The sequence below is a fragment of the Protomyctophum bolini genome, assembly GCF_963924005.1.
Source record: "Protomyctophum bolini genome assembly, chromosome: 22".
NCBI lineage: Eukaryota > Metazoa > Chordata > Actinopteri > Myctophiformes > Myctophidae > Protomyctophum > Protomyctophum bolini.
The window spans coordinates 34036392-34049727 of NC_137883.1; the positions used below are offsets into that span (position 1 = coordinate 34036392).

At 37.1% G+C, this 13336-nt stretch overlaps 1 protein-coding gene across 1 annotated transcript in view; it reads left to right on the plus strand.

Annotated features, from left to right (window-relative positions):
- The window catches only part of wsb2 (WD repeat and SOCS box containing 2), a 35368-nt gene extending 24857 nt beyond the window's left edge, over nt 1-10511 (plus strand). Inside the window, exon 9 of the mRNA XM_080756061.1 lies at nt 10100-10511. Coding sequence (XP_080612187.1) covers nt 10100-10328 — 229 coding nt within the window. The 3' untranslated portion in view covers nt 10329-10511. The remainder of the gene's footprint in view (nt 1-10099) is intronic.
- Nucleotides 10512-13336: the final 2825 nt, after the last annotated feature.

Sequence of the window (13336 nt, forward strand, 5' to 3'; positions counted from 1 at the left end):
CTAATAGCCGGCGTGCCATAGTATGCCGTACGATATGGGCTATAGCCCACGGTCCAAAATGATGAGAAACGAGGCTAACTTTTTTTTTCAAAATTTCAAAAAACATGGGCTATAACCCATCGTTTTTTTCATTTTTTCATTTTTTTCAAATCCTCAAAAATGATGAAAAACGGCGTGCCATAGTATGCCGTACGATATGGCCTATAGCCCATGGTCCAAAATGATGAGAAACGAGGGTAATTTTTTTTTCTAAAAGTCTAAAAATAGACGTCTAAAACACGTCTAAAAATAGGATTCAAACGAGGATTCAAATTTTCTTCAAAAAATCAAAAAACATGGGCTATAACCCATCGTTTTTTTCATTTTTTCATTTTTTTCAAATCCTCAAAAATGATGAAAAACGGCGTGCCATAGTATGCCGTACGATATGGGCTATAGCCCACGGTCCAAAATGATGAGAAACGAGGCTAACTTTTTTTTCCAAAATTTCAAAAAACATGGGCTATAACCCATCGTTTTTTTCATTTTTTAATTTTTTTCAAATCCTCAAAAATGATGAAAAACGGCGTGCCATAGTATGCCGTACGATATGGCCTATAGCCCATGGTCCAAAATGATGAGAAACGAGGATAACTTTTTTTTTCAAAATTTCAAAAAACATGGGCTATAACCCATCGTTTTTGTCATTTCGTCATTTTTTTCAAATCCTCAAAAATGATGAAAAACGGCGTGCTATAGTATGCCGTACGATATGGGCTATAGCCCACGGTCCAAAATGATGAGAAACGAGGGTAATTTTTTTTTCTAAAAGTCTAAAAATAACGTCTAAAACACGTCTAAAAATAGACGTGTTTTAGACGTCTACTTTTAGACGTTTTTTATCCCATTTTTAGACACACGTCTAATAGCCGGCTATTGCTCAGTAGGATGGTCAAAAATGATGAAAAACGAGGATTCAAATTTTCTTCAAAAAATCAAAAAACATGGGCTATAACCCATCGTTTTTTTCATTTTTTTAAAAATCCTCAAAAATGATGAAAAACGGCGTGCCATAGTATGCCGTACGATATGGGCTATAGCCCACGGTCCAAAATGATGAGAAACGAGGCTAACTTTTTTTTTCAAAATTTCAAAAAACATGGGCTATAACCCATCGTTTTTTTCATTTTTTCATTTTTTCATTTTTTTCAAATCCTCAAAAATGATGAAAAACGGCGTGCCATAGTATGCCGTACGATATGGCCTATAGCCCATGGTCCAAAATGATGAGAAACGAGGGTAATTTTTTTTTCTAAAAGTCTAAAAATAGACGTCTAAAACACGTCTAAAAATAGGATTCAAACGAGGATTCAAATTTTCTTCAAAAAATCAAAAAACATGGGCTATAACCCATCGTTTTTTTCATTTTTTCATTTTTTTCAAATCCTCAAAAATGATGAAAAACGGCGTGCCATAGTATGCCGTACGATATGGGCTATAGCCCACGGTCCAAAATGATGAGAAACGAGGCTAACTTTTTTTTTCAAAATTTCAAAAAACATGGGCTATACCCATCGTTTTTTTCATTTTTTAATTTTTTTCAAATCCTCAAAAATGATGAAAAACGGCGTGCCATAGTATGCCGTACGATATGGCCTATAGCCCATGGTCCAAAATGATGAGAAACGAGGATAACTTTTTTTTTCAAAATTTCAAAAAACATGGGCTATAACCCATCGTTTTTGTCATTTCGTCATTTTTTTCAAATCCTCAAAAATGATGAAAAACGGCGTGCTATAGTATGCCGTACGATATGGGCTATAGCCCACGGTCCAAAATGATGAGAAACGAGGGTAATTTTTTTTTCTAAAAGTCTAAAAATAACGTCTAAAACACGTCTAAAAATAGACGTGTTTTAGACGTCTACTTTTAGACGTTTTTCATCCCATTTTTAGACACACGTCTAATAGCCGGCTATTGCTCAGTAGGATGGTCAAAAATGATGAAAAACGAGGATTCAAATTTTCTTCAAAATTTCAAAAAACATGGGCTATAACCCATCGTTTTTTTTCTTTTTTTTCAAATCCTCAAAAATGATGAAAAACGGCGTGCCATAGTATGCCGTACGATATGGGCTATAGCCCACGGTCCAAAATGATGAGAAACGAGGCTAACTTTTTTTTTCAAAATTTCAAAAAACATGGGCTATAACCCATCGTTTTTTTCATTTTTTCATTTTTTTCAAATCCTCAAAAATGATGAAAAACGGCGTGCCATAGTATGCCGTACGATATGGGCTATAGCCCACGGTCCAAAATGATGAGAAACGAGGCTAACTTTTTTTTTCAAAATTTCAAAAAACATGGGCTATAACCCATCGTTTTTTTAATTTTTTAATTTTTTTCAAATCCTCAAAAATGATGAAAAACGGCGTGCCATAGTATGCCGTACGATATGGCCTATAGCCCATGGTCCAAAATGATGAGAAACGAGGATAACTTTTTTTTTCAAAATTTCAAAAAACATGGGCTATAACCCATCGTTTTTGTCATTTCGTCATTTTTTTCAAATCCTCAAAAATGATGAAAAACGGCGTGCTATAGTATGCCGTACGATATGGGCTATAGCCCATGGTCCAAAATGATGAAAAACGAGGGTATTTTTTTTTCTAAAAGTCTAAAAATAGACGTATAAAACACGTCTAAAAATAGACGTGTTTTAGACGTCTACTTTTAGACGTTTTTTATCCCATTTTTAGACACACGTCTAATAGCCGGCGTGCCATAGTATGCCGTACGATATGGGCTATAGCCCACGGTCCAAAATGATGAGAAACGAGGCTAACTTTTTTTTTCAAAATTTCAAAAAACATGGGCTATAACCCATCGTTTTTTTCATTTTTTCATTTTTTTCAAATCCTCAAAAATGATGAAAAACGGCGTGCCATAGTATGCCGTACGATATGGCCTATAGCCCATGGTCCAAAATGATGAGAAACGAGGGTAATTTTTTTTTCTAAAAGTCTAAAAATAGACGTCTAAAACACGTCTAAAAATAGGATTCAAACGAGGATTCAAATTTTCTTCAAAAAATCAAAAAACATGGGCTATAACCCATCGTTTTTTTCATTTTTTCATTTTTTTCAAATCCTCAAAAATGATGAAAAACGGCGTGCCATAGTATGCCGTACGATATGGGCTATAGCCCACGGTCCAAAATGATGAGAAACGAGGCTAACTTTTTTTTTCAAAATTTCAAAAAACATGGGCTATAACCCATCGTTTTTTTCATTTTTTAATTTTTTTCAAATCCTCAAAAATGATGAAAAACGGCGTGCCATAGTATGCCGTACGATATGGGCTATAGCCCATGGTCCAAAATGATGAAAAACGAGGGTAATTTTTTTTTCTAAAAGTCTAAAAATAGACGTCTAAAACACGTCTAAAAATAGACGTGTTTTAGACGTCTACTTTTAGACGTTTTTTATCCCATTTTTAGACACACGTCTAATAGCCGGCGTGCCATAGTATGCCGTACGATATGGGCTATAGCCCACGGTCCAAAATGATGAGAAACGAGGCTAACTTTTTTTTTCAAAATTTCAAAAAACATGGGCTATAACCCATCGTTTTTTTCATTTTTTCATTTTTTCATTTTTTTCAAATCCTCAAAAATGATGAAAAACGGCGTGCCATAGTATGCCGTACGATATGGCCTATAGCCCATGGTCCAAAATGATGAGAAACGAGGGTATTTTTTTTTTCTAAAAGTCTAAAAATAGACGTCTAAAACACGTCTAAAAATAGGATTCAAACGAGGATTCAAATTTTCTTCAAAAAATCAAAAAACATGGGCTATAACCCATCGTTTTTTTCATTTTTTCATTTTTTTCAAATCCTCAAAAATGATGAAAAACGGCGTGCCATAGTATGCCGTACGATATGGGCTATAGCCCACGGTCCAAAATGATGAGAAACGAGGCTAACTTTTTTTTCCAAAATTTCAAAAAACATGGGCTATAACCCATCGTTTTTTTAATTTTTTAATTTTTTTCAAATCCTCAAAAATGATGAAAAACGGCGTGCCATAGTATGCCGTACGATATGGCCTATAGCCCATGGTCCAAAATGATGAGAAACGAGGATAACTTTTTTTTTCAAAATTTCAAAAAACATGGGCTATAACCCATCGTTTTTGTCATTTCGTCATTTTTTTCAAATCCTCAAAAATGATGAAAAACGGCGTGCTATAGTATGCCGTACGATATGGGCTATAGCCCACGGTCCAAAATGATGAGAAACGAGGGTAATTTTTTTTTCTAAAAGTCTAAAAATAACGTCTAAAACACGTCTAAAAATAGACGTGTTTTAGACGTCTACTTTTAGACGTTTTTTATCCCATTTTTAGACACACGTCTAATAGCCGGCTATTGCTCAGTAGGATGGTCAAAAATGATGAAAAACGAGGATTCAAATTTTCTTCAAAAAATCAAAAAACATGGGCTATAACCCATCGTTTTTTTCATTTTTTAAAAAATCCTCAAAAATGATGAAAAACGGCGTGCCATAGTATGCCGTACGATATGGGCTATAGCCCACGGTCCAAAATGATGAGAAACGAGGCTAACTTTTTTTTTCAAAATTTCAAAAAACATGGGCTATAACCCATCGTTTTTTTCATTTTTTCATTTTTTCATTTTTTTCAAATCCTCAAAAATGATGAAAAACGGCGTGCCATAGTATGCCGTACGATATGGCCTATAGCCCATGGTCCAAAATGATGAGAAACGAGGGTAATTTTTTTTTCTAAAAGTCTAAAAATAGACGTCTAAAACACGTCTAAAAATAGGATTCAAACGAGGATTCAAATTTTCTTCAAAAAATCAAAAAACATGGGCTATAACCCATCGTTTTTTTCATTTTTTCATTTTTTTCAAATCCTCAAAAATGATGAAAAACGGCGTGCCATAGTATGCCGTACGATATGGGCTATAGCCCACGGTCCAAAATGATGAGAAACGAGGCTAACTTTTTTTTCCAAAATTTCAAAAAACATGGGCTATAACCCATCGTTTTTGTCATTTCGTCATTTTTTTCAAATCCTCAAAAATGATGAAAAACGGCGTGCCATAGTATGCCGTACGATATGGCCTATAGCCCATGGTCCAAAATGATGAGAAACGAGGATAACTTTTTTTTTCAAAATTTCAAAAAACATGGGCTATAACCCATCGTTTTTGTCATTTCGTCATTTTTTTCAAATCCTCAAAAATGATGAAAAACGGCGTGCTATAGTATGCCGTACGATATGGCCTATAGCCCATGGTCCAAAATGATGAGAAACGAGGATAACTTTTTTTTTCAAAATTTCAAAAAACATGGGCTATAACCCATCGTTTTTGTCATTTCGTCATTTTTTTCAAATCCTCAAAAATGATGAAAAACGGCGTGCTATAGTATGCCGTACGATATGGGCTATAGCCCATGGTCCAAAATGATGAAAAACGAGGGTAATTTTTTTTTCTAAAAGTCTAAAAATAGACGTCTAAAACACGTCTAAAAATAGACGTGTTTTAGACGTCTACTTTTAGACGTTTTTTATCCCATTTTTAGACACACGTCTAATAGCCGGCGTGCCATAGTATGCCGTACGATATGGGCTATAGCCCACGGTCCAAAATGATGAGAAACGAGGCTAACTTTTTTTTTCAAAATTTCAAAAAACATGGGCTATAACCCATCGTTTTTTTCATTTTTTCATTTTTTCATTTTTTTCAAATCCTCAAAAATGATGAAAAACGGCGTGCCATAGTATGCCGTACGATATGGCCTATAGCCCATGGTCCAAAATGATGAGAAACGAGGGTAATTTTTTTTTCTAAAAGTCTAAAAATAGACGTCTAAAACACGTCTAAAAATAGGATTCAAACGAGGATTCAAATTTTCTTCAAAAAATCAAAAAACATGGGCTATAACCCATCGTTTTTTTCATTTTTTCATTTTTTTCAAATCCTCAAAAATGATGAAAAACGGCGTGCCATAGTATGCCGTACGATATGGGCTATAGCCCACGGTCCAAAATGATGAGAAACGAGGCTAACTTTTTTTTTCAAAATTTCAAAAAACATGGGCTATAACCCATCGTTTTTTTCATTTTTTCATTTTTTCATTTTTTTCAAATCCTCAAAAATGATGAAAAACGGCGTGCCATAGTATGCCGTACGATATGGCCTATAGCCCATGGTCCAAAATGATGAGAAACGGGGGTAATTTTTTTTTCTAAAAGTCTAAAAATAGACGTCTAAAACACGTCTAAAAATAGGATTCAAACGAGGATTCAAATTTTCTTCAAAAAATCAAAAAACATGGGCTATAACCCATCGTTTTTTTCATTTTTTCATTTTTTTCAAATCCTCAAAAATGATGAAAAACGGCGTGCCATAGTATGCCGTACGATATGGGCTATAGCCCACGGTCCAAAATGATGAGAAACGAGGCTAACTTTTTTTTTCAAAATTTCAAAAAACATGGGCTATAACCCATCGTTTTTTTCATTTTTTAATTTTTTAATTTTTTTCAAATCCTCAAAAATGATGAAAAACGGCGTGCCATAGTATGCCGTACGATATGGCCTATAGCCCATGGTCCAAAATGATGAGAAACGAGGGTAATTTTTTTTTCTAAAAGTCTAAAAATAGACGTCTAAAACACGTCTAAAAATAGGATTCAAACGAGGATTCAAATTTTCTTCAAAAAATCAAAAAACATGGGCTATAACCCATCGTTTTTTTCATTTTTTCATTTTTTTCAAATCCTCAAAAATGATGAAAAACGGCGTGCTATAGTATGCCGTACGATATGGCCTATAGCCCATGGTCCAAAATGATGAGAAACGAGGATAACTTTTTTTTTCAAAATTTCAAAAAACATGGGCTATAACCCATCGTTTTTGTCATTTCGTCATTTTTTTCAAATCCTCAAAAATGATGAAAAACGGCGTGCTATAGTATGCCGTACGATATGGGCTATAGCCCACGGTCCAAAATGATGAGAAACGAGGGTAATTTTTTTTTCTAAAAGTCTAAAAATAACGTCTAAAACACGTCTAAAAATAGACGTGTTTTAGACGTCTACTTTTAGACGTTTTTTATCCCATTTTTAGACACACGTCTAATAGCCGGCTATTGCTCAGTAGGATGGTCAAAAATGATGAAAAACGAGGATTCAAATTTTCTTCAAAAAATCAAAAAACATGGGCTATAACCCATCGTTTTTTTCATTTTTTTAAAAATCCTCAAAAATGATGAAAAACGGCGTGCCATAGTATGCCGTACGATATGGGCTATAGCCCACGGTCCAAAATGATGAGAAACGAGGCTAACTTTTTTTTTCAAAATTTCAAAAAACATGGGCTATAACCCATCGTTTTTTTCATTTTTTCATTTTTTCATTTTTTTCAAATCCTCAAAAATGATGAAAAACGGCGTGCCATAGTATGCCGTACGATATGGCCTATAGCCCATGGTCCAAAATGATGAGAAAGGAGGGTAATTTTTTTTTCTAAAAGTCTAAAAATAGACGTCTAAAACACGTCTAAAAATAGGATTCAAACGAGGATTCAAATTTTCTTCAAAAAATCAAAAAACATGGGCTATAACCCATCGTTTTTTTCATTTTTTCATTTTTTTCAAATCCTCAAAAATGATGAAAAACGGCGTGCCATAGTATGCCGTACGATATGGGCTATAGCCCACGGTCCAAAATGATGAGAAACGAGGCTAACTTTTTTTTTCAAAATTTCAAAAAACATGGGCTATAACCCATCGTTTTTTTAATTTTTTAATTTTTTTCAAATCCTCAAAAATGATGAAAAACGGCGTGCCATAGTATGCCGTACGATATGGCCTATAGCCCATGGTCCAAAATGATGAGAAACGAGGATAACTTTTTTTTTCAAAATTTCAAAAAACATGGGCTATAACCCATCGTTTTTGTCATTTCGTCATTTTTTTCAAATCCTCAAAAATGATGAAAAACGGCGTGCTATAGTATGCCGTACGATATGGGCTATAGCCCACGGTCCAAAATGATGAGAAACGAGGGTAATTTTTTTTTCTAAAAGTCTAAAAATAACGTCTAAAACACGTCTAAAAATAGACGTGTTTTAGACGTCTACTTTTAGACGTTTTTTATCCCATTTTTAGACACACGTCTAATAGCCGGCTATTGCTCAGTAGGATGGTCAAAAATGATGAAAAACGAGGATTCAAATTTTCTTCAAAAAATCAAAAAACATGGGCTATAACCCATCGTTTTTTTCATTTTTTTTAAAAATCCTCAAAAATGATGAAAAACGGCGTGCCATAGTATGCCGTACGATATGGGCTATAGCCCACGGTCCAAAATGATGAGAAACGAGGCTAACTTTTTTTTTCAAAATTTCAAAAAACATGGGCTATAACCCATCGTTTTTTTCATTTTTTCATTTTTTTCAAATCCTCAAAAATGATGAAAAACGGCGTGCCATAGTATGCCGTACGATATGGGCTATAGCCCATGGTCCAAAATGATGAGAAACGAGGATAACTTTTTTTTTCAAAAAATTCAAAAAACATGGGCTATAACCCATCGTTTTTTTTCATTTTTTCATTTTTTTCAAAAATGATGAAAAACGGCGTGCTATAGTATGCCGTACGATATGGGCTATAGCCATGGTCCAAAATGATGAAAAACGAGGGTAATTTTTTTTTCTAAAAGTCTAAAAATAGACGTGTTTTAGACGTCTATTTTTAGACGTTTTTTATCCCATTTTTAGACACACGTCTAATAGCCGGCTATTGCTCAGTAGGATGGTCAAAAATGATGAAAAACGAGGATTCAAATTTTCTTCAAAAAATCAAAAAACATGGACTATAACCCATCGTTTTTTTCATTTTTTAAAAATCCTCAAAAATGATGAAAAACTGCGTGCCATAGTATGCCGTACGATATGGGCTATAGCCCACGGTCCAAAATGATGAGAAACGAGGCTAACTTTTTTTTTCAAAATTTCAAAAAACATGGGCTATAACCCATCGTTTTTTTTCATTTTTTCATTTTTTTCAAATCCTCAAAAATGATGAAAAACGGCGTGCCATAGTATGCCGTACGATATGGGCTATAGCCCACGGTCCAAAATGATGAGAAACGAGGGTAACTTTTTTTTTCAAAATTTCAAAAAACATGGGCTATAACCCATCGTTTTTTTCATTTTTTTCAAATCCTCAAAAATGATGAAAAACGGCGTGCCATAGTATGCCGTACGATATAGAGGCTGTGTATTTCCAGTGGCATAAAGTAACTAAGTACATTTACTTTCTTGAGGAATTTGTACTTTACTCTTCTGAAAAACCTTTAGTCTGAAATAGGGATGTCGGATCGTTTCCGATCCGACATCCCTATACCACCATTTCTGTGTTAGCCCATACTGAATATCAGAGAATACTATTTATAATAATACAAAAAGAAAGAAGTCTACTGTCCGGGAATAGTGTTTATAGCTATCTAGCTATATATCTGGTGTTGTGTTTATAGCAGACTCCTCACTCAAATGTGCACTTTTGCAGTTTGGGGCAACTCCAAAGCAAACTCCACATGTCCCACCATTGTATTTACCTGCCATAGTGTCAACCCCTTACACCCCTGTGTCGGATCGCTGGTTAGACTGGCATAGTGTCAACCCCTTACCCCTGTGTCGGATCGCTGGTTAGACTGGCATAGTGTCAACCCCTTACCCCTGTGTTGGATCACTGGTTAGACTGGCATTTTCACAGATACCAATATGAGCCAATATGACCAAATAATGGCCGATCCGATACTTTTCACGATGAGTATCGGGACATCTCTAGTCTGAAATGAACACTGCTGGCTAGTAGGGCATTCACTTCTAGTCATTTTTACTAGTTGACTAGTTGCCTAGAGTCCTACAACTAGTCAACTAGTACCAACAAGGTCGACTAGTGGATTTACTAGTCGACCAATAAACTAGTAAACTAGTAAACTAGTTGCTTAATGCCCTACTGGCTAGTACTTACAAAAAGGTACCTGTGTTTGTTTCTCTCCTCTCCCGTCCGGCCCGGCAGAACGCGGGACGGCAACGTGCGCTTCTGGAGGACCCCCCGGGTGGTGCCCAGCCTCAGACACCTGTGCCGCTCCGTTCTGCGCCACTCCGTGTCCACGCACCAGATCGAGCCGCTGCCCATCCCCCGGAGGATCCTGGAGTACCTCACCTACCGGACCCTCCCTGACCGACTGGAGACCTGCTGCTCCTCCTCCTCATCTTCATCCTCCGCCGACGAGTGGGAGAGTTGAAGGAGATTAGATTAGAAGTACTAAAGATATGAACATCACGATGACTTTCTGTCTTGGTATTCAGACAGCCCAGCCAATGGGTTAATGACCCATTTAAGACCCGAGACCAGATTCTACAATTATTGTCGTCTTCTAAATCATGAGTTTTCTGAGAAGAAAAACATGTTTCTATATCTCCCCACAAGCTAAAACAATTGAGTTAAAACATAATTCGCTCTGAAAGAATATATTCAGATTAAAAAAAAAAAAAAACAGATCTACAAGCTCGTAGCGCAAGCACCAAGTGCAGCGCTACGAGCTTGTAGATCTGGTATTTTTCAATAGCTGAAGTATAACATACGGTAATGCTTAAAACACCAAAAGGCGTTCCCGTCCTGAATGGGTTAAAACGTAGGGATGCGCCGATATGGAAATTCTTGGCCCGATGTTTAAAATTACAATTTAGTCGATACTGATACCGATATGTTTATTTAGCTTTTTATTTACCCCCTTTTTTGCCAGGGAAACGAATACAACTATGCATCTTCAATACAATAAATACATATTCAGAATCTACAGCTGGGTATAGGCTACAGATAACCAACAGCAGCCCAATGCAAAACGTATGCTTCTCAACACCAGATAAAAATCTGGCTACTGCCATCGGTAAATGTCAAGTTTTATTTGCCGATAACACCAAATAACGGCCGATAGCGATATGTGTGGACCGATACATCGTTGTATCACTAGTTAAAGGAGAATGTCATGCTAGAAGGCTTTCTTACCTTTTATTTGTAGTCGTTACGTCCCCACCAAAGAGGTCCAGGTGTCCTTGGGATACTATTTACATTATGAAGAGAGGATATATGCAAAAAATAATTATTTGAGCGATGGAAATAAGCGAATTAGCACAACACCCCAATGCCCCATTCAATTAAATTCAATTCATTGAGGGCTTATGGTAGGGGAAATAGCCAATAATGCGCTTTTGCACAAAATAATACCTGGACCTCTTTGGTGGGGACGTAACAACTACACATAAAGGTTTAAAACTTTAAATGCTCCCCCAAAGAATGTAGTCTCTGTGACATCTATAGGGCTAACTAGTTAAACGTCTCTTTGACATCTATAGGGCTCTGCATTCAAAGATATTCCTGGAAGCTTTGTCACTGATCCAAAATGTCCCCCTGACGGCAAATGACTGGCATATCAGGAAGTGGACCAATGTGACAATGCTTCTAGGCCAGACTGTGGCCCCTAGAGGTGTCAGAGACTAAAACGATTCGGGGGAGTGTTTAACCCAGCAATGGCTGTCTGAATACAAAAAAGAAATGTCATTAAAAATATCATATTATTAAGTATAGCTACTTTAAAGGAGCACTTCATCCATTTCCATTTTGATGACCCTGGTCCTCACTAAATGCTCATTAGAAGATGACACATTTTCTCTCTACTCGCTCGGTGTCTCACAGGGCTGTTAAGGGACAACTTTAGTTTTTGTTCAACCAAGGTTCATGTTTTAGGTTGTTAGAGAAAGTAAAATAAGTTACATCTGGCCACAAAAGATCACGAGATCTACTGAATGTGTCAAACTGACACATTCAGCCTATGACACACAGTGTGGCTCCCCCCCCCCCCCCCCCCCCCCCCCCCAGGCCAGTAGAAAAAAACAAAAGTTGTTCTTTTTAAGACCGTTCAGGACTCTGTGGCAACCAATGACATCATCGGTCAGGAATTCCAAGCGGAATAGAAACTAAACTAAATATCAAATACTGGAAAGTTGAAACACTGAAATAGAAGCCGTTGTTCTGTCATCGCTGACATGTGACTGGTCGGTAGGCAGGTTTCTCATTGGTCCACATGGATGACATGTGACCGGTCGGTAGGCAGGTTTCTCAACCGTCCACATGGATGACATGTGACCGGTCGGTAGGCAGGTTTCTCAACCGTCCACATGGATGACATGTGACCGGTCGGTAGGCAGGTTTCTCAACCGTCCACATGGATGACATGTGACCGGTCGGTAGGCAGGTTTCTCAACGGTCCACATGGATGACATGTGACCGGTCGGTAGGCAGGTTTCTCAACGGTCCACATGGATGACATGTGACCGGTCGGTAGGCAGGTTTCTCAATGGTCCACATGGATGACATGTGACCGGTCGGTAGGCAGGTTTCTCAACCGTCCACAGCCCAACCTCTGTGACACAGAGTGAGATCATCATGCCTGGAACTTTAATGAGGACAAATTATACAGTATAAGGTCAAGGGTCAAGGCTGAAGTGGTCCTTTAGGCCCGGTTTAGGGCAGTGGTTCTCAACCTGTTTCTGGATCAGGGCCCACTTGAAAAAACCCTGAGCATTCGCCGGGAATCGTGGCCGCATGCATATTCTTCAGAGCATGTTTTGTTCCTGCTTGGATCAATCATTTATCACAATGAAAACTCACTTTAAAGCATGACATATCAATAGGTTTTCATATTTAATAACGCTATATTATCATATTACAATCTTAAAAGTGTTTAGACAATTATTTGAGGGCCCACTTGCACAGTATCTTCACGGCCCACAGGTTGAGAACCACTGGCTTAGGGTATGGTCACACACATTGATGGCATCGGCAAGTGAATTCAACCAGGGTTGGGCGATTTTTGACTTTAAATCGATATGACGATTAGTTCAGATGTTTTTGCCTTGGTTTGCGATTCATAGCCACCCTGTCTGTTTGACCACACCCTTATAGAGCGTCGCAGTCCCGCCCCCTCGATAGACCCGTTCATTTTCCTCATAGACTTTTCAGAAAGTATTTATTTAAAGACGTTTATACGCCGCGGACAAAGCCAACACTTTTCTGTTGTTTTTCTTCTTTGTAATTATTTGTTTGGTCCAAAATATTGTGTTTGTTGTCATGATTTGTCATGACAAGAGTTGGCTTCGTACAACGCTTAAAAGGTCTTTAAATAAATACGTTTTGAATTGTCTATGGGGAAAAAATGCATTGGGAACTATTTCCTGGGCCTGGCGTCGTCAT